The sequence below is a fragment of the Rutilus rutilus genome, assembly GCF_951802725.1.
Source record: "Rutilus rutilus genome assembly, chromosome: 10".
Taxonomy (NCBI): Eukaryota; Metazoa; Chordata; class Actinopteri; order Cypriniformes; family Leuciscidae; genus Rutilus; species Rutilus rutilus.
The window spans coordinates 42,431,863-42,459,445 of NC_140215.1; the positions used below are offsets into that span (position 1 = coordinate 42,431,863).

Below are 27,583 nucleotides of genomic sequence, written 5' to 3' on the forward strand. Positions count from 1 at the left end.
TACTGCTTGACACAAAGTTCACAATTTCAATTCAATTCTTGTGATTTGATTTTGGGATAAATATTAGGTACATGTTAATTTTTCTCAAGAAAAAAATATCTCACCTAATGATGTAAACATAGAGAGAGCCCTGTCAGCTGGTATTATTATTAAAGGTTAAAAATAACTCAAATCACAATGCGGTTTTTATTATAATAACAAAATTATTTAATGATATAAGTAAAAAAAATAATACGTATATGTAATATAGTGCACATATTTAGCAAAATACTCGTCTCTATAGCTATTTTTTCTAGCCAACTAACGTGCTATGGTCATTAATGGCTTTCCTGAGATAAATGTAACGTTATGTGATATTGTTCTCCAGCTGTTTTATTGACCTCTTACCTCGGTTGAAAAACACTGATTGATAGATATTATGTATGAGGGATATACATTTCGGTAAGTTGTACTGTATCTTTCAAAACACCTATTGTTCATTCGTGTTTATTTACTATTAACTAGTAGTAAAGAGTAAGAGATGATCGGTTCACGTGCCGCTTGGACTGAGATCTGTCACGAGTCACGACACATTTACTAGCGCCAAAACGGTATTTATTGTTTGAATTTCGTAACAAAATTGACAGAACCTGAGAGCTGAGAATTTGTTTCACATCAGTAGTAACCTGCTCTCTCTCTTGTCTGTGGGTGTCAGTGTCCTCTTTGCTTCGCGATTTTTCTCTGTGTGATAGCTTATTAAAAGTGGCAGCCCTGTATTATAACACCATTTTTGATTTCATGGGGACTTTAATGATATTAGTAAATAATAATAATAAAAATCAAAACATTGCTACAGGTCTACTATAGTAACACCATGGTTAAAACCGAAAGTGATCATTCTAAATTAGGCAACAGCTTCAGGACTTTTGTTATGAAAAGGCGTTGTTCGTCAGTGTGGTGTTGTGCTTCCTCGGGGCTTCCGTAAAAGTAAAGGCGCGAGTTCAGCTGCGGTACAGCTCGGTCCTATATTTACCTCATCGGGACGTGAGTAACACACAACAACACACTCGTGAAGCGAAAAGATCATGTTTAAACCCTGATTATGCGTTGCTGATCGCACGTGTCTATGATCCTCCTGCGGAAGTGAATGTAATGTGTGTGTTTTGTGCAGATGTGTGTGTAATGTGTGTGTTCTGTCCAGATGTCAAGTCAAGTCAAGTATATTTGTATAGCGCTTTTCACAATACAGATTGTATCAAAGCAGCTTCACAGTATAAAATTAAAATAATACATCAATGTTTGTTTCTAGTGGAAAACGTCCACGTTTGGTAATGCTGATCAATAGTATTGTTGATTGATAAATTAAATTAAATATCCCCAAATATCCCCAACTGAGCAAGCCAAAGGCAACAGTGGCAAGGAACCGAAAAAACTCCATCAAGTGACCTAATGGAGAAAAAAAAACCCTTGGGAGAACCCAGGCTCAGTCGGGGGCCAGTTCTCCTCTGGCGTTTATGAAGTAGAGGTCGGATATAACTGTAAGATTAAAAGTATTTTATGAATGAATGGCTGAAGAGATGCGACTTTAATCTAGTTTTAAACTGGGAGAGCGAGTCTGAGCAACGAACACTATCAGGAAGGCTATTCCAGAGTTTTGGAGCTAAATGTGAAAATGCTCTCCCTCCTTTGGTGGATCTGGATATCCTAGGTATGACCAAAAGCCTTGAATTTAGTGATCTTAAAGAGCGCGATGGATTATAGGGCGATAGAAGATCCGTTAAGTAGACTGGAGCTAAGCCGTTTAGGGCTTTATAAGTCAGTAGCAATACCTTGTAAATAATAATACGGAACTTTATAGGTAACCAATGTAGTGATGATAAAATCGGTGTTAGGCCTATATGATCATATTCTGGACTAACTGTAGCTTGTTTATTGAGGATGCAGGACAACCGGCTAATAAAGCATTACAGTAATCTAGTCTCGAGGTCATGAATGCATGAACTAACTTTTCTGCATCAGAAACTGATAGCATATTACGTAGCTTAGCAATGTTTCTAAGGTGGAAAAAGGCGGTTTTTGTAACATATGAAATATGATTTTCGAAAGACAGGTTGCAGTCTAGTATCACACCCAGGTCTTTTACTGTAGAGGATAAAGTAACAGGACATCCTACTATATTAAAGTTGTATTGCGAGAGGTTTTGTGGGCGGTTTTTTGAACCGATGATTAGTACCTCTGTTTTGTCTGGATTTAATAAAAGAAAATTATGCGTCATCCAATCTTTTATATCTTTAACACACTCTGTCAATTTGGATAATTTAGCGTTTTCATCTGGCCGTGATGAAATATATAGTTGAGTATCATCAGCATAACAATGTAAACTAATTCCATGTTTCCTTATAATATTTCCAAGTGGCATCATATATATAGAGAATAATAGAGGGCCTAACACAGATCCCTGCGGCACTCCATAGTTTACTGACGTTATGATCGATTTTTCTTCATTTAAATAGACAAAATGGTAGCGGTCAGATAAGTATGATCTGAACCAGCTTAATGCTTGTCCTTGAACACCAGTATAATTTTGTAGTCGATCTATGTGTGTGTAATGTGTGTGTAATGTGTGTGTTTTGCGCAGGTGTGTGTTCTGTCCAGATGTGTGTGTTTTGCGCAGATGTGTGTGTTCTGTCCAGATGTGTGTGTTTTGCGCAGGTGTGTGTTCTGTCCAGATGTGTGTGTTTTGCGCAGATGTGTGTGTTCTGTCCAGATGTGTGTGTTTTGCGCAGATGTGTGTGTTCTGTCCAGATGTGTGTGTTTTGCGCAGGTGTGTGTTCTGTCCAGATGTGTGTGTTTTGCGCAGATGTGTGTGTTCTGTCCAGATGTGTGTGTTTTGCGCAGATGTGTGTTCAATGTGTGTGTTCTGTGCAGATGTGTGTGTAATGTGTGTGTTTTGCGCAGATGTGTTCACTCAGCCTGTTCCCCGCGCCCGTGACCGCCGGACTGACCCTGCGCGAGCACAACAACGAGCTCGTGCCCGGACAGCCCCACACACAGGTGCGCGTGACACACACACACACACACACACACACACACACACACACACACACACACACACACACACACAAACACACACACACACACACGGTGACCGTTCAGTTCACACACGTCATTCAGTCAGTCAGCGTTTATGACCTGTTGAATGTCTGACACTAGTTGAATAGACAGTGAATATCATGTATCAGGATTCGATCAGAACTACAAACACATAGTTTGAACAAACAAAAACATTTTACTTGTACAAACTATAGAAATAGATAACTTCTTTTAAAGTTATCTACAAATCGAAAGAAAACTTCTCCTTGATTATGTACACACTCTAACAACTGATATTGTCCGATGAGGATTCGATTAGAACTACAAACACGGATAAACAGTGTTAGAAACTACAAACATGGCGGATGTGTGAGACGGACCGTTAAAGGGATAGTTCACCCTCCCCCCATAAAAACTAAAATGACTAGACGGCCGTATGCATCGATTTATGCCAAAAGAGTAACACTTGAACTTGACGCACAACATAATGACGAGCGCGTTTGCCCAGCGCTGTTTGTGTTGAGAAGCTTACGCTACTCCTACATCTACGCCACACATGTGTCACTGGTTACTCTTCTGCCGTAAGTCGGCTTGTGTGCGGCTGTCTGCCGGAAGCTAGTTATTTCAGTCAATAAAAGTTTTACATATGGATATTTTTCTTACACGAATGCATCGCTTCACTTCAGAAGGCCTTCATTAACCCCCGGAGAGCCGCTTCGAGCACTTTAATCATGAGTAGATGCGCTTTGATGGACTTCCAAAGACATACAGCCATTCACTCCCATTATAAAGCTGGGAAGAGTCAGAATATTTTTTTAATATAACTCTGATTGTGTTCGCCTGAAAGAAGAGTGTCATACACACCTAGGATAACTTCAGGGTGAGCTAATCATCGGCTAATGTTCATCTTTGGGTGAACTATCCCTTTAATGCCGAGGGATATCAGTCCAGCCGATCACACGTCACGTCGACCACGTGATTTTGCCATAACACAAGGAGAGCTTATAGTGTCTTTGTGTCAGAACATGAATAACGTGATGTGTGTGTGTGTTCAGTGGTCGGATCTCCCCAGTCCTCAGTTCACCAGAGACTCTCTGAAGGGCCACAGTCGCCCCGAGAGCAGCAGCAAATCTGCCTTCCTGGACCAGAGGGACACGCTGTGGATGAGGAGTGCTGGAGCCTGGTGAGTGTGTGTGTGTGTGTGTGTGTGTGTGTGTGTGTGTGTGTGTGTGTGTGTCTTCCTGGACCAGAGGGACACGCTGTGGATGAGGAGCGCCGGCGCCTGGTGAGTGTGTGTGTGTGTGTGTGTGTGTGTGTGTGTGTGTCTTCCTGGACCAGAGGGACACGCTGTGGATGAGGAGCGCCGGCGCCTGGTGAGTGTGTGTGTGTGTGTGTGTTAGGGTTGCGCGATATGCTCCATTTTCATATCGTCCTATCGTCAGCCTGTGAGATCGGCGATACACGATATTATCGTGAGGGGGCGGGGCTTACTTATTTGATTATTAACTTGCTTATTTACTCATCAATTTGCTTGTTTTATTACTTCGTTTTAAATGAGAATCTTTTTTCTATTTTGCTAGCAAAGGTGGAGTGTTTATTAATAGGCTAAATCAGGTTATTTCCTGGTATAGTGAGGAAAAAAAAAAGATCCTAATCATTCTTGTATCTGACTCGGAGTATTTCAACATGTCAGCGGGAAATTTACGGACACACATTATCCTCTCATGCCGTTACAGATCTGCAGCATTTTGACTGTTTGACGAGATGTGAACACGTTTTAATTTCTTGATTCAAGAAAGAGTCGGAGTCTGCGATATATGTCCTCCTACCAGTGCTCTCTCTGTCTGGATGCACTTCACATGCGCACCGCACTTCAATAACGCAGGTGTTTTAAATGCCAGGAGAAATCAGAGGCAAAAATCTAAAAGTCGATCGGTTATACGCCGACTTAAACTTATGACTTGACTCTGATAAAGGAAAACGGGTTAATCCGTTTACATGACCACATGCATTGTCAGTTTATTCAGCATAATCGAGTTAATAACGTGCATGTAAACGCGCTCAATCCCTGAAAACGAAAGCAGAAACGGACTGAGCTTTCGCTGCATTAACAGCACGTTCTCTCAGAGTCGACGGTGGATAACGGTACAGCAACTATCTTAATTTACTGGCTGAATATTTCTCTTGTGGACTTACATTATTGACAGCGAAAAAATTAGAAGAATATTTCTTGTTAAACAAGTTTGAAGTTGCTTGTGATTTTCACAGATGGCAGAGTTTCACAGATGCTTCGTGAACTAAAGACTTTTATTAGGCCTAGGCGGCCTATATCATTTTATTGATATTATTATTATAATTAATATTTTGTAATTGTATTGTTTTTAGTGTTATTCGTGTCATTAAATATTTTGTTAATGTGCTATGGAAACAAAATACTGACGAACAACGATGCCGCGTCTTCATCTAGGCTCTGTATAAAAATTATGCGTCTGTTAAAGCACTCTTGACAATTTGTGAATACCTTGCAATGAAATTTCATTGTGGGATGTAGTTTTTGTTTTGTCTGTTTTAAAAACATTTTCTTTGAGGAGTCCTCATACGCGCGTGATATGGCGCAAGTGTGGTTATGTGGTGATGTCGTTATGAATTTAGGCAAGGCAAATATAATTGTAGTTCCTAATTAATTTAATAACTATACTAGCTTCATAATAATAATAATGATTTAATACATTAATGGAAAAACGAGCCAATTATCGTATTGATATCGGCAAAGGCATCTGCCATCGGCGATATCTCTGTCTATCGTCGATACACGATACTATCGTCTATCGGCACAACCCTAGTGTGTGTGTGTGTGTGTCTTCCTGGACCAGAGGGACACGCTGTGGATGAGGAGCGCCGGCGCCTGGTGAGTGTGTGTGTGTGTGTGTGTGTGTGTGTGTGTGTGTGTGTCTTCCTGGACCAGAGGGACACGCTGTGGATGAGGAGCGCCGGCGCCTGGTGAGTGTGTGTGTGTGTGTGTGTGTGTGTGTGTGTGTGTGTGTGTCTTCCTGGACCAGAGGGACACGCTGTGGATGAGGAGCGCCGGCGCCTGGTGAGTGTGTGTGTGTGTGTGTGTGTGTGTGTGTGTCTTCCTGGACCAGAGGGACACGCTGTGGATGAGGAGTGCTGGAGCCTGGTGAGTGTGTGTGTGTGTGTGTGTGTGTGTGTGTGTGTGTGTGTGTGTGTGTGTGTGTGTGTCTTCTGATGTTTCACTGGTCTAGCTCCGCCTATCAGATACGAGCGGCTATTGGCTGGCGTGTAGAAATCAGATCGAGTGTGTTTGATTCGAGATTATGATCTTTTAATGTTCAATCGTGACGCTCTGACTGACACTAACAGTCTCTCTCTCTCTCTCTCTCTCTCTCTCTCTCTCTCTCTCTCTCTCTCTCTCTCTCTCTCTCTCTCTCTCTCTCTCTCTCTCTCTCTCTCTCTCTCTCTCTCAGGAGAGATGCGGGCCTGTACGGTCTCTTAGACGAGATCACGAGCAGTGCTGATGAAGGTGATTCCCGGTCACATGATCACGATGTCTCCGCAGTGGCTGTGTGTGTGTGTGTGATGGATGTGTGTGTGTTTCAGTGCCCAGGTGCCTGTCGGTGGGCTCGGCCTGTCTGCTGGCTCTGCTGAGATGGGCGTCCTCGTTCCACGGCTCTCTGTTCCCTCATCTGACTGTGAGTACGAGCCGTCCTCCGTCTCCTCAGCGCCACACACACACACACACACACACACACACACACACACACACACACACACTCTTTAACACACTGCTCTCTGCTTCTGTTTGCTAGCTGAGCCGCGACGAGATGGTGGCAGAGTTCTCACAGATGCTGGACTGGTACGTCTTATTTCAGCCTATGATCATTCTCGTCTGTCTGGAGTCCTCCTCAAGTGTTGATTGCCCTGTAACGATGGGTATAATGGTCATCTGATCTGATCCCTTCTGCTGAAACTCAATGCAGGCATATGAGTGGGTCCTGAACTGAGAAAGTTTATGAGACTGGTCTGAAGCACTTATGATGGTCATACAGAAACCACAGGTGGCGATGGTGTGTGTGTATTCAGTGTGTGTGTGTGTGTGTGTGTGTGTGTGTGTGTGTGTGTGTGTGTCAGGTCTGACGGCGCTCTGAGGAGCTTCGCTTGGCATCCGCACACGGATAAGTTCGCTGTGGCGTTACTGGACGACTCCATCAAGATCTACAAATCCCACAGGTGCTCCAGCGCACACACACACACAGCTCTCACAGCACAGACATTACACAGGCACTCAGACTCCCAGACAGCAACAAAGTCTCTGGGTTACCATTACAGATCATCATACACCATAAGTCATGTTACAGTGGGTTAAACCACACTGACTGTTTGTTCAGAAACATTTATTTAGCACCAAAACAGCTTAGACTTCTACCTGTGTTTTGTTGCACCGATAACATTAGTTTAGTCAGAGTCAAATGGACTTGCAGGGCTCCAGACTGTGACCATTTTTCCTGCCGGTGCGACCAAATATTTATTTAGGGGGCGCTGGCGCGACCACAACATTACCGAGCAGCGAATCCAAACAAAATAAAAGCGGAACGAAAATGCGCTACTCATTTATGCTTCACGGACCGTTTATTAGTTCCGACCAATAATAGACAGCGCAGCGCCCCGAACTTGCCAGTCGCGGGCCGATCTCGATCACGCGACACTGTTATTATGAGATCCAGACTCTGGAGATCCAGTGAAGAAATCTATTGAATTCGCCTCAGAATAACATCATCGCTGCGAGATCCAGTGAGAAACATCCCGATTCGGCGCAGAGTTCTCTGTTATAAACCACAGATATCAGATCAAACAGCGCTGACGTGCAAACCAGGAGAAACACTTACAGAAGGCTTTCAGTCCACACATCAGCAACATTCACCATGGATTTAATGTAGTAACTCTAACCATAATGTGACAGAAATAGTCAAACGCTTACAAGTACTACTCATCTTTTTCCAGCACTTCAAAACTATCATATATAAATGTGATTTTATATATGATATGTCATATATACATTTTTAATGTGATGACCAACACATTTTTTTGTTCCTCCTTCAAAAATTGTCTTATTTAAACACTTATTTAAAAATAATAAAATAAATAAATTACCATTGTAAACAGTAGGATGCTTATTGGCTCCGGTGCCGCTGCCCTCAGATGTTAGTCTGGAGCCTCTGGAGGCTGGCCTCTGGCGATTATGTTTTGGTTGCGCAGACAAAGAAAGCAAAGTCTGAGCTGTGGAAAAATGTTGACCTTGTGCATAATGGGAACAATGAGACAGTGGGATTGTGAAATGCAAAAGATAGATGCGACATTCTGTTAAAGTACGACAGCAAAACGACAGGGAGTTCGTCGCTAAAAAGGCATGTTGATCGAAGCTGTTCAACACCTGCCAGTGCCCAGGATCAACAGACAATCACATCGTTTGTTACAGAATCAGCGGTAATGTTGGCATTATTCTTTTATTAAATTTCAGTTGCTGTTCACTGTCGCGTTGAGGCCGGATTGTGGAGAGAAGTGGCGAAGCAAATCCTGCATCTTTATCTTAATTTAATTTAAGAAAGACTCCTATAAAGACGCTTTATTGGCACGTTGGCCTTTTTATATTCGTATTGGTGATTGTGGAGAGAGGCGGCCTCAAGCAAGACCCGTTCTCGTTTGTCTTAGGCCTAATCTCAATTTTATGTAACTTTTCGATTTATTTCGTTATTGCCAAATACCTGTCTTAGTTTAGAATTTATCTTGATTTAATTTAAGAAAGACTCATTTTTATAGGCACGTAGGCCTATTTATAGGCTAAGTGTATGCCTAGGCATATGATGAGATGTTATGTTACAGGGGACTTATTTTATTTCTTTGTTCCTTCCAACTTCCAAGTGGCCTATACGTTAGTCATGAATAAATGATGTTAAAAATGTATAAATGAAATGACTCATTCTTGACTTGACTTTACTTGACAAAAGGCAAAAGAGCTGTGTGTGTGCGCATATTTGAATAATGTCGGGCTGTAAACGGGTTCGGGCTTTTAAAAAGCTGTCAATCAAAATTGTACTTGTCGGGCTCGGGCCTCAAAGTGAAAAGTCATTTTTTACCTTGTTATAAGACACTCAGAAACAACATTAGCAACCTTTAAAATAGCGTAACGGGCAGTTTAAGTGTTTATTTCTGTTACGTCCCTCGTTAATTAGATGTTATTTGTCTAGGAATATTATTAGACGTAAACAAAAGTATTGCATGTGTGTGTCAAATACAGTACCGGGAATTGCAATTGAAAAGGAACAGACAACAGTACATAACTGAGTTGAAAGATTTTTAATTCCTCAACTGCAATAAAGTGAAGTAGTAATGAAAGTATAAAGTAATGAAAAGTAATAAAGTAATAGATGTTTACAAAATTGTACAACGTCACCAGAACAATCAAAAGTACAGACAAACTGAGGGAGAGGAAAGAGCAAGAGAGTGGTGCTTAAATCAAAAACTGAATATAACAAAAAGCCCCTTTAACTAAAGTTAAATGATTAAACTAACTATCAACAAAAGAGGTAGAAATAAACATCTTCAGCGTACAAGACGCTATAACTAAACTATACTAACTAAAACAAAAACATACATAATTAGCACCACTCCTAACACTAGTGCGTCTGATACATCTCAGTAAACTGCGTGTGCAAACGTAGGTCGAGACCTGCTTACCTGACTCACAACCTCTCCCGCCAGTCTACACAATGCTGAACGATGAACTCAGATGAAGATTTCATGACAGCAACAAACACTTAGCAGGCACTGCAAGCACGTAAGTTACCAAGGGCAACACAAAACATAAGCACATACCAAGAGTAACACAAAACACATTAGCGTAAGTTACCAAGAGTAACACAAAACACATTAGCGTAAGTTACCAAGGGCAACACAAAACATAAGCACATACCAAGAGTAACACAAAACACATTAGCGTAAGTTACCAAGAGTAACACAAAACACATTCGAGCACCAACAAAGAGAACTGGGGCCGGTTTCACAAAGCTATTTTAGACTGGTCTATAGTGTTAGACTAGTCTAAAATTTGCTCATAGACTAGTCTAATGCAAGTTAGACTGTTTCACAAAAATAAAGACGGACTTAATTTAGACCAAAAAAATTAGACACCTTACCCCCAGGCTAACTTAGGTCTAAGACTCTGTTACCTTGGCAACCAGCAGTAACAATCAGTTAGCCTACATTACAGACAGCCAGAAGAAAAGGGAAAATGGCTCATAATTTAAACATTTCTTCTTGTTACTACATTCCCAAGTAAAATGTCCTTGTAACTGTTAGGGCCGTTACATAGTCAACGCGAGCAACGATCGACGCGCTCCCTTTCATAGTCTAAGCAGTGGACGCAAGCACCGCTCACTACGCAACAGGGAGTAGTAGAGTCATAGTGGAGTCATAGCTATGAACGCCAGTCTATTTCGCTTCAATCGCTCGCTTTGGACGCGCAAATGGATTCAAAATGTTCAAGCGTCGAACTAGACGCGATAGACGCGGATTTGACGCTCTATTCGCGTTTGGTGTGAACGCAGCATAATCACAGGCTGCGATGTCAAGATTGCAATGCTGGAATGTGTGTGTGTGTTTCAGAGAGAGAGAGGCACGGGCGCGATCGAACAGTGGAAACATAAAAACATACTCCGTCATTTATACTCCTCCAACAAACACATATTTTCGTTGAGTGGTTGAATGCGCTTACTCGATCCGCCATGTTTTTTGTTTTGAAAAGTGTCTTATTTTACCCAGAATGCATTGCAGTGTAGTCCTACTTAAGATAGTCAGAGTCTTAAGTGCTTTGTGCAACGGTCTGATTTAGATGTCTATCTGAAGTCTGACTATCTACTATATCTAAGCCATAGTCAAAGTCTATCTTTGTGAAACCGGCCCCTGATCTAACTGCAAGATCACAAAAGCAGCGAACCCCAAACAATGATCAATCTCTCAGACTGGTCTCTCGAACAAGAGCGCCGTCTTCACAGAGCGTGCAAACTCTTTCCCAACCCAGAGTCTGTCTCGACTGCCGCCATTGAAGTTAGAGCCATTCATAAACTGCACGGCGACATGCGATTGGTGGCGCGATCCCAGACGTCAGCAGATTGACAGGCGGACTCTCCAATCGAGCTTCACACCTGAAACAAATAAAGTACACAGACGTACACGACACGCATATGCAGCAACATACGCACAAACAAAAATTACGTAGCGCGGCGTACGTAACACTCACCCCCTTAAAACTCAACCTGAAGCAGTTTTCAAGCTCTAGATAAGGTGTCAGCAATGATATTTTCTGAACCCTTTTTATGCTTTATGATTAAGTTATAATTTTGCACAATTAACGACCAACGCATAAGACGTTGATTGTGATTGTACATTCTGGACAAGAACACTAACGGATTGTGATCAGTGTACACAGTAACAGGCAGAACAGATGAACCTACATAAACCTCAAAGAATAATGTCGGGCTGTAAACGGGTTCGGGCTTTTAAAAAGCTGTCAATCAAATTGTACTTGTCGGGCTCGGGCCTCATCGGGCCTAACTTTTAAATTGAGGAAATCAGTGTTTTTTTTACCTTGTTATAAGAGACTCAGAAACAACATTAGCAACCTTTAAAATAGCGTAACGGGCAGTTTAAGTGTTTGTTTCTCAGTGCTGAGAGTGTGTGTGTGTGTGTGTGTGTCTGCAGCGCGACGAGCCCGACGCTGAAGCACCGCTGCCAGAGGTCTGTGTGTGCGCTGCAGTGGAAGCCTCTGTGTGGCTCTGCCCTCGCCGTGGCCTGCCAGTCCTGTCTGCTCGTCTGGCACGTGGAGCCCACCTCTCTCTCCACCAGGTACTGCACCTCACTCTCATTTACTGTCATGATGAGTGGACAGCCTAGCTGCCCGATTCAGCCAATCAGAAGAGTGTGTGGGCGGAGTCTCTCTGCAGAGTCTCTTCACTGCCATCTCAGTGTTTCTATGAGCGCACCAGAACAGAGAGTAGGCATGAACGTTGATCGAGTGTGTCTCCCTCAGGCCGTCGTCCGGCTGTGCGCAGGTCCTGTCTCATCCGGGTCATTCTCCCATCACGTCCCTGGCCTGGTCCCCCACCGGCTCTCTGCTGGTGTCTGCGTCTCCTGTCGACACGGCCATGATGGTGAGCGCTTCTGCTCAGTCTGTGTCCACATCTCTGTGAGCTCGTAGCTCCTGTAAGTCAGTCACCACCACTATAACACTGGTTTGTGCTGAGACGTGTGGGGTGTCTCACCTAGGGCTGTGACCGTGGTAATGGACCATATATATGTATATATGAAGAGTTCAGATGCAAAAGCCTCTAAGTGCCATCTGGAATTTTCTTCTAGAATGATCATTTTTATCAAGCTCATATATTTAAGTTCAGTAATTTCCCTTAAATGGCAATGCAAATTACCTATTAATTGTCATTTAAGTGAAATTACTTAACTTAAATATACAAGCTTTATAAAAATGATCATTCTAGAAGAAAATTCCAGCTTTTTGCAATTTTGAAATAAGATAATAATAATAAACAAGGCTCAAACATCCATTTCGTAACAGACATGCCATGCGTGTTTGAGCAGTTCCGTCAGTGAAACATCACACTAAAGCCTGTAAAGCATTGAAATAAGTATCAGTAAATAATATTAGCTTAAATAATATAATAAAGTTAAGTATTTTAAAAAACATTCGTTTTAGATTTCCACACAAAGACGCGTGATTAGGGATGGGACGGTATGAAAATTTCATATCACGATTATAGTGACCAAAATTATCGTGATTATCAATATTATCACGGTTTTGTTAAAACGAGATGAAAGTGTTCAAAAAGAACTGATGCTCACACTGAAGACAGTTTAATATTTGAAAATCAACAAAACAAATAAAACAAGCATCTCTATGCACTGTTTTAAGCAAGATTATATTCTATGGCATTTCCTTCCTTATAATGACCGTCGTCAATAGCAACGCATTACAACACCGCGCACATCCATGTATCGCAACGGACGATCTCTCTCGTTTCATTCAAATACAACTTGCCGTCTTGCGTCTCCGTTTTTGGACGATTGTTTTGTACGCTGTACGAACTGGATTTATAAACAGGTAAGATTTAAAACATTAATCTCAATTCAATATGTCCCCGTAATTATGTGGTAAAAAGAAATTTAATAAGTGTACAATGATATACATTTTTATCATAGACTGTAAAAAATAGATTATTATCCCTTAAATGTCACTCTTAATAGTCTTGTTTGACCTTGATCGTTTGTCTTTGGCTCAAAGCCACTTGCTGCGAACTTTTCTTCGCGGAAGCTTCACGTTTATTTCAAGTGAGTGAGATAATATTTCAACATTTCAATATTTCAACAACATTTGGTGGCCAATTATTTCCCAGACGTAACGTTAGTTTTGGTAAGGTATTGAGGTCAAAGTTAACTTGCCTTGCGTTCGCTATAAACAGTGGGTGATGGTCACACAAGACGACTCGGCAGATTTGAAGTGTTTCCCCTCTATTGTAGTGACCATCCTCGATTAAGTTTCACTCAAAGGCTTAAAAATCTCCCGAGCACGGTCACTGCCCTCCGCCATTCCTTCTCGAATAAAAAAACAAAAAAAACATTGCCTGCATCACACTGTTGCTGGCTGGACAGGATTTACAGTGAGTTGTTAAAATCGCGATAATCAAATACGGTTTTAATGATAATTAAATTTTAAACGATAATACTAACCGTCAGTACATTTTATCGTGGTTTATAGTGAAACCGGTAATCGTCCCATCCCTACGCGTGATATAGCCTAATACCGCTCTGCGCTCTGAGAGGGATGTGGGACACGAGCAGGAGAGACCATCGATCTCTTTTCTGATATCTTCATGTTTTCTGCTTGATGTAAATGGTCTGAAGAGCCAATTTTATCCTCCACAAGGGCAAGACGTTTAGGTTATGTTTGATATTGCGCTGCCAGAGAAAACTAAACTAAAATGACCCGCGCGTGTGAAACACGGTTTACAAATAAACTTGACGCGCCTTACCATGTCTAATAACAAGCACAAACTGTGTTAAAAGAATTTGACGTGCAAGTACAAATGCAGGCTATCTGTCCTACAGCGTTTTTCTACTTTACCACAGTAAAGAATGATATAATAGGCCTAATTAAAAGCTAACCAAAGAAGAAAGGTTTATAATCCCCCTGCGAAAATGGGTGAGACGTGAGTGAAGATTTGGGAAAAGAAACAAGAGTCTTGATGTCCAGGGGAATAACTAATGGAATATTGTTAAATTCACTGATAATCAGGTGACCGGATCGCAAAAAAGAATACAAAGCCGACAAAGCTTAAATTTATGGGCTTCACTCCTGTCATAATATTCATGTAGAACAGCATTCACATACAAAAAAATGTGTTTGGCGGACCACCACTGTGTGCTTTACAACCGCTGTGTGCTTTACAACCGCTGTGTGCTTTACAACTGCTGTGGTGCGGTTGTCAGGTTTACCCGGAACAGCCCTATTATAAGTCAATTCTGACCCAGATTTCATGCCGAACATTCGTGTTGGTGTGAACCGGCCTTGAATCAAAATGTTGTTTATGTTAGACAATGGTGTGTGTGTTGTGCAGGTGTGGGACGTGGCGGCTGAGAGCTGTGTTCCTCTGCAGCGAGTGGGTGGTGGAGGAGTCACGTACCTGTCCTGGTCTCCCGACGGCAGCCGCCTGCTGGCCGCCACACCGTCAGCTCTCTTCAGGTGCCACACACACACACACACACACACACACACACACACACACACACACACACACACACACACACACACACACACACACACACACACACACACACACACACACACACACACACACACACACACACACACACACACACACACACACACCCCCCGTCAGCTCTCTTCAGGTGACACACACACACACACACAGACCCACACCCCCACCCCGTCAGCTCTCTTCAGGTGCCCCACACACACACCCCCTGTCAGCTCTCTTCAGGTGACACACACACACACACACACACACAGACCCACACCCCCACCCCGTCAGCTCTCTTCAGGTGCCCCACACACACACCCCCTGTCAGCTCTCTTCAGGTGCCCCACACACACACACCCCGTCAGCTCTCTTCAGGTGCTCCACACACCCCGTCAGCTCTCTTCAGGTGCTGCACACGCACACGCACAGCTGACCAGTGGCTTACAGGACCAATATATCGCTCCATCACGGTGACGATATAGACTGACAGTGTGCTGTAGGACTACTAGGGTTGGGAATTGAATACTTGAGGTCTGGAATCGGATACTTGTTATGAAATTAAAATGTCTATTCCTCTCATCGATTTCTTTGTGTGCGTTTTAATGTGACTTTAAACAATTCATTCGTGAGAGACTCTGTTTTCTGTGTTTTTCACGTGTATCAGTATATTGGATCCGTGCAGCTCTTAAAGTGACAGCAGCCTAATGTTCCTGCTGCCGCAGGTATAAAGGAATTCTTATATGTATTTGATTTGCACAAGGGGAGTTTAAGTCTCCGTCCTGAAGGAAGCAGTTGAAGTTCAGTACACAATGGGTGAGTGACATCAGAAAGGACTAACTGGCCCTTCCGAGTCACTCTATGCTCATAAATTTGTGTGATAGTCGGTCCCCACTATCTTACTGCACAACTATTCTAGGCAACTTCCTCCTATTCTTGACATTTATCACAACAAATAATGGAAAAACTTAAGACAGATTCAATAAAACAAGTATAAAACATTTTCATAAAGGAAGCATCCATATTAAAAGTTTGAAGATTCCTTAGAAAAAAACATGTATGAAAATACATTTTCCTCTAATACTATCAGTGTTTTCCTCGAATTTTAGTTTATCATCAAATACAGTCCCTAAATATTTGTACTGCTTGACCACTTCTACCTGATGTCCCTTTATGACAGAAGGCAACACGGGTACAGAGCTCATCTTACGAAAATCAGTGGATCAATGGATTTGTGAGATATCGTTAACTTGTAGAGCCTCTTATTGTATTATCTACACAAGGAAGACACAATTGTATTAAAATGATTTTATTAACAAAAGGATAGACAACAGTAACTAACAACTACTGAATGGATAAAATGCAAAAAGATTGATAAATGCAAGTGGCTGAGTTGGATGGTACTATGGCAGTTATAGGTTATCTTATGGAAAAATAAACTGTAGATCCTGTAGAAGGTAAACCTTAATCTGAATTCAGCAAATACATCAAGAGATTATTTGTTAACTGACATCAGCTATGCAAAATCTAATGCAAATAAGATAATCATATACTGACAATTTACACTAATGCTAAGGTCTCTGGAGAGAGGTTTGGTAAAGTGATATTTACGTTCCGCCTGGTGACGTGCTGAGTCCGAGCGGCGACGTCTTCCACTTGCTGAGCTTGGCCGTGTTGCAGTGGGAAGAAAGAAGTTGGAATCCGTTTCACAGACTTGAACACGCAGTACTTGTGAACGTTAAACTCGTGGAGCAAGGAGAAGGTCCTTATTCTGGAACACGCAGATGAAGAAGCCTTGAAGTTGAAGGTTTGAGCGTCTGTGCAGATGATCCTTATAATCTGGAACACGCAGATGAAGAAGCCTTGAAGTTGAAGGTTCAAGCGTCTGTGCAGATGATCCTTATAATCTGGAACATGCAGATGAAGGATCACCGAAGAGAAGATTCTGAAGTCCGTACAGAAGATCAGGGCAATCTGGAACACGCAGATCTGGAGGATATCTAAAGAAATTCTGAAGTTAGTGCAGAAGGTCTTGAAAATGGGGGGAGCTGAGCTTATGGTCGTTGATCCGGTTGCCGTTTCCAAACTCCCCAAACTTCACTTCTTGCAGAACTTCTTAGTTTCTCTCTTTCAAGAGGAAGAGAGAAACAGCTTGTTCCTTCAGCTTAGCACATCTTGGAACTGGAAACTCTTGGAACTCAGAACTGGAACACAGAACTCAGAACTGGCACTCATAGCTGGAACTGGCACACAGAACTGGAACAACTCTTTTGTCTCAGAGAGAATCTTTTAATCTCTCGAGAAGGAGGGAATTGCAAATTGGCTTCTTTCAGATCCAGTGTTTTGATTGGCTGATGCCGTCAGAGGTGGCCAGTGTATAGCCTCTCTTTTGCAGGAGGTTAATTTGCATAGCTTAAAGTTCACGTTTAGAACAATATCCTTAAGGTTTTTCCTATGAATAATTCACTTTTCATACCAATTTCAGATTAACCGAGGCATCATGTTGAAAACATAGTCCAAACATCATTAGGTTTTGTTGAACTTTTACCTATGAATTCATGTATACCTTAATAGATAAGTTTGTATATTTTGCATGTACACAAACATAACTCATTAAGTATAGTTCTGTTAATAGAAATGGACAGGATTTGCTCCATTTTGTCCATTGTGTGTAGAAAATCCATAATTTGTGGCTTCAAGCCACATGGCAAAACCGGTTTGGTGAGTCTGAGAGTCTGTGGTCATCCACACCTTGGTCTCAGGACTGAGGGACTGGGGTAAACAATGGGCAAATGGTGATGGGGTCAGTCTATGATCATTGGCATGCTAATGTCATCATTCTTCCCTTCCACAAATGGCACCTTCTTTAGGAGGTGTGAGTTTTAGAGTCCTGTCCTTTTCATCAAGTCCTTGTCCTTTTCGACTCATGTTGTGATGAAGGGAGTCTGCCCTCATGTTTGCCTGCTGATCACTACAAATGCTTGACATTTATATTAGTTAGGTTAGTTGTTTTACTACGGTATTTTTAAACCACATGCAAACGTTCCTTGTGTAAGTGTCGAATCAAACGATACCCAGCACTAAGTACTACTGTAAAATCCTCACTGTTATCTGCACACCGATAGCTCAGATGGCCAGACAGTGACATTACACACAGTGACGTTTTAACTATAGGTTGTGTTCTGTGTGTTGTAGGGTTTGGGAGACGCGCATGTGGACCTGTGAGAGATGGCCGTGTCTGAAAGGCAGTTGTCAGGTAAGAAAACGTCTTGGTTACGTATGTTACCCTCGTTCCCTGAAGGAGGCAATGGGAGACGTTACGTTGACGTGCCGATGTAATTGGGATCACTTCAGGAAGCCCTATCATGAACGTTGGCATGCGTGAATCGGGTCATGTGCCCCACAGTGTGGTTATAAACACGGAAGCGGACACACAAACTTTTGTTTTGCGCTGAGGAGCCAAGATCGTGACGGCCGTACAGCGATGGTCAGCAACCCTTCCCTTTCAGTCGGTCACATTCGACATTACGTCGACGTGCCGACATAATTGGGATCCCTATGGAAAACGCCACGGTTGCTGCCAGATCCAGCGCCATACGCAAGACTCTCAGACCCCCAACTGACTGGGGCAGAAGGCCTGCGTAGAGGGAGTTCGAACTGCTGATCGGTTATAACCCACACAGTGGAACTCTTCTAACACTGGGATAGCGTGCCTTTCCAGTGGAGTGGGACACTGCGGAAGTCACATCCTGCCCGAAGGGAGGTAACATGACACATATGGAATGACACATATGGACTGGCCTGTTAGGGGAAGTACAACATATGGAATGTCACTGGGGTGGCTCCAGCCTGAGTAAGGGGAGACTACACCGGACAGTGACGGCAGAGTGGACTCTGCTAAGGGAAAGACACGGACTCATCGCAGGGAGCTGATCGTGGAAGAATACACATATGGGATCGCCGCAGGGATCACAACATTTGGAACCCAGCCTAGCACAAGCACTAAGCCTGGCGTCGGACACTCTGCTACGTCCGTCTGCCAAAGGGGTGCGGAGGAACTCTACAGGGTTCGCCTAAGTGGGGAACTCGACTGGAGCAAAAAGCGCACGTATCCGCTCCATGTGGAGGGGAGTGGCGCAGCAAGATGACACTAGAGCGGGAACTTAAGTGTTACTGGCTGGTTGAAGTGAGCACACAGGAAGAATTCGGCTCAACACGTAGGCTATAAAACCTAGCGAACAAGTTAGGTGTCACCCAGCTCGCAGTTCTACAGATGTCTGTCAGTGAGGCGCCTTATGCCAGCGCCCCGGAAGAAGCGACACTCCTAGTGGAGTGGGCTCTCAACCTGAGCGGGCAAGGCAGGCCTTGGGCTTCGTAAGCCAAGGCAATGGCATCCACTATCCAGTGGGCCATCCTCTGCTTGGAGACAGCCTTTCCCTTCTGCTGGCCTCCATAACAAACAAAGAGCTGATCTGAGGTCCTGAGGCTTTGAGTTCTGTCCACGTGTAGGCACAGAGTGCGAACGGGACAGAGAAAAGCCACGGCTGGGTCTGCCTCCTCTGAAGGCAGCGCTTGCAGGTTCACCACCTGGTCCTGGAAGAGAGTGGTAGGAACCTTGGGCACGTATCCGGGCCGGGGTCTCAGGATCACGTGAGAGTTAGCCGGGCCGAATTCTAGGCACGATTCGTTGACTGAAAATGCATGCAGATCCCCTACCGTCTTGATGGAGGCCAATGCAATCAGGAGTACTTTCTTACAGGACAGAATTTTTAACTCTGCTGATTGCAAAGGCTCAGAGGGTTGTCTCTGAAGAGCCGAAAGGACCAGAGAAAAATCCCAAGAGGGTATCGAGAGCGTGCCAGGCGGATTTAGTCTCTTCGCCCTCCTCAGGAACCTGACGATCAGATCGTGCTTTCCCAGCGATTTATCTTCAACTGCATCGTGATGTGCGGCGATAGCAGCAACATACACTTTAAGGGTGGATGGAGACCGTCTTCGCTCCAACCCTTCTTGCAAGAAGGAAAGCACAGCTCTGATCAAGCAAGTTCGGGCGTTCTCCTGGTGAGAAGAACACCACTCAACGAACAGGTTCCTCTTCAGCACATAGAGGCGCCTCGTAGAGGAGGCTCTAGCGGAAGTGAGGGTGTCGACTACCGCCTGGGGTAGGTCACCTAGAACCTCTGGAATTTCAGAAACAGACACAGAGTTTCCAGAGGTCTAGACGCGTGTGCCATAGGGAGGGAGTAGAAAAACTGGCAGTGGGTCGTGTCCGGGGGGGCAAACAGATCTACCTGTGTGGTCCCAAAGCACCTCCAAATCAGCTGGACCACCTGGGGATGGAGTCTCCATTCTCTCGGTACCACCTGCTCGTCGGCTGCGCGTTTGAGCAGGCCTGGAATATGTATGACACGAAGCAACCTCAGATGCTTCTACCTCCAAAGGCAGATGGCGGGTGAGTTGTGACATGCGGCGGTCTGATCCACCTCTGGGTAGTCTGTCTCAGGGTTGTTTGCACCTCCGCTTGCCATCTGGTTTGGCAGCGGCCTGGACGGGCGGGGTCGACTTCATATGGCTGGCTCCACGCTAAGGCCTTGGGTGGTGGCTGCTGCTGCGACTTAGTGCGAGCGGAGGCCGCCGCAGGAAGTCGACCTCAGCGACGAGCGGACGGAGGGTGGCTCCAGGGTGGGCTGCGCTGGTTCTCAGCATTCTGTACCGAGAACCATTCTTACCGAGGAATCAATCGTTCATCTGAAACGGTTCGGACGTGGTGGAGGGTTCCACACAAGCCCGACCTTTTCGGCGGCCTGGGAAAGCATAGACGCCCATTCTGGATCTGACTCGGGCAGCGTAACGGGGGATAATGCAACCGAATCCTCCTCTCCAGAGGACTGGAGCTCCCCCTCCGATGCTACGACCGACATCTGATCATCAGCTGATGCCCCAAAGGAAATGTCTGGTCATCCATGAGAAGGACCAGTGCGCTCCGTTTGAGGCTCCACCGTGAGGCGTGAGCGGCCCACGGAGATTGCCTCTGCGGAGAAAACCTCACGGTAATCCCCAGATCACCCTGGCTGAGATCACCCTCAGATCTGGGGATCAGAATAAGGACTAGATCGGGGCATAGGCGAGGGGACTGCACCTCCCTTGAGGTAAGCGAGTCTCGATCTTAGCACAGCAATAGTCATGTTCCTGCACTGAGAACATGAACTATTCACAAAAGCAGCCTCAGACTGCTTAATGCCCAAACACGAGAGGGAACTATTGTGGCCGACTGCTGACGCCAGGGAACGACCGCACTCAGAAACGTGTTGCTCTTTCGTGAAGAAATACTCTTTTTGTAACTCTCGCACAGTGCTGAGGTACCCAGGGAATGGCTGCAGTGGGAAACACTCTCACGGGGAAACGGCCACCGAACTGGCTCAGAAATGTAATGCTGTGAAAACAGCAGTTTGAGCTGTAATGCGTGCGGCCACTCGCTGATTGCGCCGTCATGCCAACACTGTACCGGAGAGGTTTGAAGAGTCTTCAGCGTCAAGTAGCAATCTGTTTATTCTTAGAGGCAAACGGGAAGCTTGGCTCCGAAGTGAAAGACGAATGTGTGCGTGTGTCCGCCTCCGTGTTTATACCCGCAGGATGGGGCGCTTGACGCAATTCACGCACGCTAACGTTCATTGGCTCGTTCAGTAGATACTCGAAGATGATAGAGCTCCCCGAAGTGATCCCAATTACGTCAGCATGTCGACGTAAAGGCGAACGTGACCGACTGAAAGGGAACTTCTCTAACTAGTGTAAACATCATCACACCTGCCTGTAAGAGTGATTAACGGGAGGTTAAGCATCCCTGGCTCACTCAGCATGTGTACCTGTGTGTGTGTGTGTGTGTGTGTGTGTGTGTGTGTGTGTGTGTGTGTGTGTGTCAGTCGGCCTGCTGGAGTCCTGACGGAGGCTGTCTGCTATTGAGCATTCAGGGAGAGAGGCTCGTATACGCACTCACCTTCTCTGACCTCACAGGTATGAACATCAGCACATCGTCTCCTGACTAACCGCTAGTGTGAAAGAGGAACAGGAAGGCTCAACAAAACATTTGTTTAAATAAACTAGTTTCATTCATATTGTACTGACCTAAACTAACTGTGGAAAAGCTTTCTTTAATTTAAGCTCATTGAACAAATTTATTTTTGTAGTTTCATTCATTATATGCAATGAACAGTATATAATGTACAAATAAGAAGAGACTAGTACTAGTAGTGTCAGTACTGGCTTTAGTGTGATTATTTAGTGTGATTTATTTCATTAGTGAAGCAACTAAATATTACAGGAACACAACTGAACATTAAACACTTACATGTCTTTCCCTTCACTGAAAAACACATAAGATAACTTTTACTCTCCTCATACAGTTCCCTTGCAAAGCATGCTGGGATGCTTGATTCATGTAACAGAAATGGATTCAGTAAACTTCAGTTTTGAATATATTAGGTGGATTGAATGAACGTTTTTGAAATTAAGTTGACAAAATGTTCAAGAATCCTGTTGCTTTGGTGGCCGATATATCATGCATCCCTACTGATTACACTTACTACATCACATCAAGAAGTTTAGGAGATCATTAAGGCTTTGAAAACATGATGTTAGAGAGAACGATCATGATCTGAGAGTGTGGTGTTTGCCCTGGCGGTGTTTCAGGTGGTCCTAAAGCCGCCACAGTGGTGGCCGACCTCTCCGAGACCAGCTTCCCTGGACCTGATGGAGAACTCACGTAAGACTTGCACTCCTTACACGCAAACCTGTGTACAGAGTGGTTCAGGTGAACTGCATTGATGAGAAGAGCGAGTACAGAGCAATAAGGGCTGTAGAAATACTGTGAGCGACTGAACCTCAGCAGGTGTTGACGGCATGAGTGTGTGTGTGTGCTCCTGTTCCCGTGTGTTTGCCAGTGTTGGGGGAGAGGTGTGCTCGCTTTCGTGGGATCCGAGAGGAGAGAGACTTGCTGTGCTTCTGAAAGGTAAAACACTGAACAACTGAAAACATACAGCTGGACTCGGGTGAGCCGGCTTGACCAACCTGACCTGGACAGTTATTTTAGGAAGCTGTGTTTATGATGCTGTCTGCCTAGCTTAAACGCTGTAGAACACTCATTCATGTTGGAAGGTCAGGAAACCGATAATGATGACAAGTAGCAAGTGACCAGGAACATAAATAGGCTTGTGTGATTTAATCTGATGCTATCGGTGTTATATTTCATCTGCAACAACACTTGTAGTTAAAATCAAAATGAAGCCTTCAACATGCACACATCATACATCATTACGTACAGTGTAGGGCTGTGCAATTAATTGGATTTCAATTTCGATTTCGACGATCACCAAAATAGTACAATCGAGTAAAAACAATTATTTTGCCAAGTTCTGTTTTGAAAGAACGCTCTAATTTTATCTTGTGTTCTGAATGACACGCGCACATCCGATCAGAGCAGCCCTAGTACAGTGGATGATCCCGATTTAAATGAGTCCAAGATGTTTCTCACAGAGGAACAACAATTTAAATGATGCCCATTAGAGGTGTCAAGGGCTAAACAAAAAGGCCACCTTGGTTTCAAAGGCTGTAACTTATGATTTCTTTATGCTATCAACACAACATATGATCCAGATGCAGCTCACATGTAGGGGAACTTCTCAGAAAAGAATTGTCCTCCTGCCTTACTTCTTTCCTGAGTTATTGCATGTCAAATATGTAAAATAAATTTCCTGGAGCACACTTTTCTTTTCTTTTTTCTCAGCAGTTTCTCAGCATGAGAATGTCCAATTTTTCTTTTCTTTTTTCTTTTCTTTTTTCTTTTTTTCTACCAAACGATACCTGCCCTTTGACTCTATAGTTTTGGAGTTATGATTCTTTACTTTTGTGTATGTCACTCAGAAAAAACCCCACAACAATTCTAAAACCCTTCAGGGCTTATAGGGTTAAATCAGGATGGATTCTGATTGGCTGTCAATTTTAAATCGTTCATCAACTGTAAGAAATCACTGAAATTGAGTCCAATGATCACGTTTCTCTGTTGTTATATTTGTTGTGTGGACTCTGATATAATATATTATACATTTATAACGATTTTTAGACCGATTTATTGTTGTTATTGTTTAGTTATTGTCCTTGGTGGAAACAGGCCTTTGGGTTTTTTCTGCACACTAAACCACATGATTTTGTTTTGCTGGTCAAAAGTTGTTAAATGTTTATAATATTTAAACAGAACCTCTTCATAGCTTTGTCCCCCTATGACAATAATAATAGAAGATAAAGGCAAACTGCTCTCTTGTTTAAGTCTCTTTAAAGCGGCTGTGTTGTTCTTGATTTGCTGTGCAGGCGACTCTGTGGCCGATAATCACCCGTCAGTGATCGCCGTGTTTAAAACACGCTCCGTTCCCGTCTTCGAGCTGCTGCCCTGGTGCGTATGAGATAACACAACTACACAAACTACTCGGGATACACCGACATGAACATTTGGGCCGATACCGATAATTCTCTATATTTGAAAGCCGATAAATCCCAAGCACACAATTATAATGTTCTCATTCTGGTTTTATGTAGCCGATATGACAGACACTTTACTGTATTTTCCTTTTTTGAAGTGATTCCAATCATATTTCAAGCAGTTCAGGTCCATCATGTTGAGCAGTGCGCATCTGAAGAGTCTCAGCTGAAATAATACATCATTTATCAGCTTTAATGTATCAGCCCAAATTTCTTATCAGGCCGATCACATCAAAAATGATCATATGTCGGCCGATACCGATATGGTGGCTGATATATTGTTCATCCCTAGAAATTACTCAATGCACATCTCTGGTCACAGTTGCTTTTACCAACTAACATTCCAGTTATGATATTGTGATACATTGTTTTGTTTGTTTTATGTATAGTGATGTGCATCGCAGTCAGTAATTTCGAGCATTTTTTCACATTTGATAGTGGCTCGAGTCTAAATCTGATTTGTCTTTTTTCCACCTGATAGAGCAACATAAGTGTTTGGTTTTAGCCAATGATCATGATGAAGTATCATGCGAGTCCAGAGCACATGTTCTGAGCCAGGTCAAGTGTTAATCTCTGCATGTGTGTGTGTGTGTGTGGTTCAGTGGTTTTGTGATGGGAGAGGCCGGAGCAGAACCCAGATTCATGCAGTTCCACCCGCACTTCCAGCACGGCGCGCTGCTTACTGTGGTGAGTCTCAGCGGCACCAGATGCAGATAATGCACCGCTCATCCAGAGGAAAACTGTTCAGGAAACTGTCCCTACCGTCTGGAGGCATCGGTCCATGGACCTCACAGTAGCCTCTTTCACAAACTAACACAAATTACAAGAAAATTCTGTCATTAATTATTCACCCTTTTTTCTTTCCAAAGAGGTGCTTTGTTTGAGCAAAAAAACCATAATTTACCATTTTATTTGCAAAATATTATTCTCCAACGCGCGTTCGCAAGATGTGTTGTGTTGACGCGGGAGCAGACGGCGTTGCGTGTGCTGGAGATTAATATTTTGTAACTCGAGTGGTAAATTATGTTTTTTGCACAAACAAAGCCCTCGCATCACTTCATAAAGTTGAGGTTAAACCACTGGAAGTCACATGGATTACTTTAATGATGTCTTTACTACCTTTCTGGGCCTTGAAAGTGTCAGTTGCGTTGCTGTCAATGGAGGGACAGAAATCTCTCAGATTTCATCAAAAATATCTTCATTTGTGTTCCGAAGAGAAATGAAAGTCTGACGGGTTTGAAAACGCATGAGGGTGAGTAATTAATGACAGAATGTTTTCTTTTTGGGTGAACTATCCCTTTAAATGTTGGTAAATCAGTGTAACTACCAGATTGACTTCTCCGGTCCATACACAAATAGGCTTCGGTGTCGCTGGAATTCTGGTTATTCCAATCCTGATTCTTTCTCGATTCCCAGTTTCAGTTCCAATGAGGCAAACATTTAACATTTAGATATCAAACATATTTATTCTGTGCCTGTTTGTTGCAGCTGAATCCCATGAACAGACATCAGAAAACACCACAGCAAAAACAACTAGACTTACTCATATATATTTCAAACATGTTGAAAGACAAGCAAACAGTCAGTAATAAAATAAGAACAAATTAGCAACAGCTCAAACAAACACTTAAGGACAAAGTGCAGGTACAGAAATTGAAATCAAATGTAAAATAACACTGCATAGTTTTCTTTTCAAGTAGATTAAAGTATAGATTAATCCTTATTAAAGCTACAAAAGTCATTCAGTCAGAAGCAGTGAGTGATTTTCTCTCTGTCTTTTATTGTTTGACTAACATTAATGACAGACCGCAGCAGGTTTATCAGGCTACTGTCGCTTTATGCGTGACGTGTGCACGGAGAATCTGCATCTTCTTGTGCTTTACAATGAAATCAGTCAATCAGGAATCAGTACGCAGAATTTAAATTTGTATTTTATAACAAGTATACGATTCGAGAATTGGAAGCGATTCGAGTCCTAACCCTATACACAGATGTGCCAAATTGGACGGAGAGTGAAACTAAAGCTCTTCTCGTATTCCTAGAGGTAGACCTGGATTCAGAACTGATGCTGTTTCATTTACATAGAAATGCCAAATGCAGTGTACATCACACAAGCTAAAGTCTCTCTCTGTCTGTCTCTGGCAGTGCTGGTCTGACGGGCGGATCTCTCACGTGCCGTTCTACTTCAGCAGCGCGGGGCTTTTAGGAGAGTCACAGAAGCAAGTCCTCGCCAGCAACACAACCCATGCTCCCGCCAACAAACTCTACACCGAGATCATGTCATGAACACATTCACCAGCTCCACTTCACCTGTCAGCTGTCATAATAAACTATTTTTGCAGCATATTGTGTATTTTTGTGTATTTTTGTTTGAAATCGCTTGTGTTTCTGACGTCACAAACTACTTTGTAACCAATCAGATCAACGAGTGATCGTCAACCAGTGGATCTCTGAGCTGAGTGAGTGAGTGGAGGCGAGGCTCATTTGCATATTCATAGAACCGCGTATACTAAATGAGGCAAGGGTGTCGAGTTACATTCAAGCTATTTTAAGGCATGAAGGAACTTTTTTCAAGGAAAAAAAACGTTTAAATATGTCATTTTGGTGATCAAAGATTAGTTTTAAGGGATAAAATTATTGAATACAGGGAGACTTTGAAATTAGTTTTCCGCTTCCCCATTCTGCGTTTATATCTGCAGTGAACCGAACCCCAGACTTCACTTCATCCAAACAAACCAAACTCTGTCTTCAAATGAACAGTGCAGTGTAGCGGCCGAGTTAATGACTAAAAGTTGGACTCTACAACTTAAACAATTGGATAGACCATTTAGCATGCCTTTTTATTTTTCTTCTTTACTATCAAAAACATGCACAAAAACCCTCCAATGAAGAGGCATCAATCAATTCCTAGTGTAACATATGTGCGGTCTGCATTATGGATCTAGCGGCAGTTCGTTTCCTCCTCTCCCAGGAGGAAAGCTCCCTTGAGAGCCTTCCTGGCCTTATGCCATCTTGTCCACTATGACGATGAGACCCCTCAGCTCCTTCTGAGATCGTCGTCAGTTCAGCACCACCGTGGCTCCTTGCCCCCTCATCTCCACCTGAGACCATCATCCGTTTGGCTCTACCGTGGCTCCTTGCCC

At 43.4% G+C, this 27,583-nt stretch overlaps 1 protein-coding gene across 5 annotated transcripts; it reads left to right on the forward strand.

Annotated features, from left to right (window-relative positions):
* The first annotated feature begins 923 nt into the window (after window positions 1-923).
* Window positions 924-26,792, forward strand: aaas (achalasia, adrenocortical insufficiency, alacrimia). 5 transcript variants are annotated; one of them, XM_084421250.1, is made up of 18 exons: window positions 958-1,085; window positions 1,999-2,600; window positions 2,785-3,033; window positions 4,128-4,255; window positions 6,558-6,613; window positions 6,691-6,782; window positions 6,900-6,946; window positions 7,222-7,320; window positions 11,848-11,991; window positions 12,176-12,296; window positions 14,772-14,896; window positions 18,108-18,168; window positions 21,833-21,923; window positions 22,599-22,671; window positions 22,850-22,917; window positions 24,273-24,354; window positions 25,043-25,127; window positions 26,586-26,790. In XM_084421250.1, exons 3-18 carry the CDS (start codon window positions 2,938-2,940, stop codon window positions 26,724-26,726), a joined length of 1,509 nt encoding a protein of 502 aa, XP_084277376.1. In that variant the 5' UTR covers window positions 958-1,085; window positions 1,999-2,600; window positions 2,785-2,937; the 3' UTR covers window positions 26,727-26,790. The 5 variants fall into 5 exon arrangements, with proteins under 5 accessions (XP_084277375.1, XP_084277376.1, XP_084277377.1 ...); XM_084421249.1 differs by lacking the exon at window positions 1,999-2,600 and having other exon boundaries at window positions 924-1,023; window positions 2,938-3,033; window positions 26,586-26,792; XM_084421251.1 differs by lacking the exon at window positions 958-1,085 and having other exon boundaries at window positions 2,335-2,617; window positions 2,804-3,033.
* The last annotated feature ends 791 nt before the right edge of the window (window positions 26,793-27,583 follow it).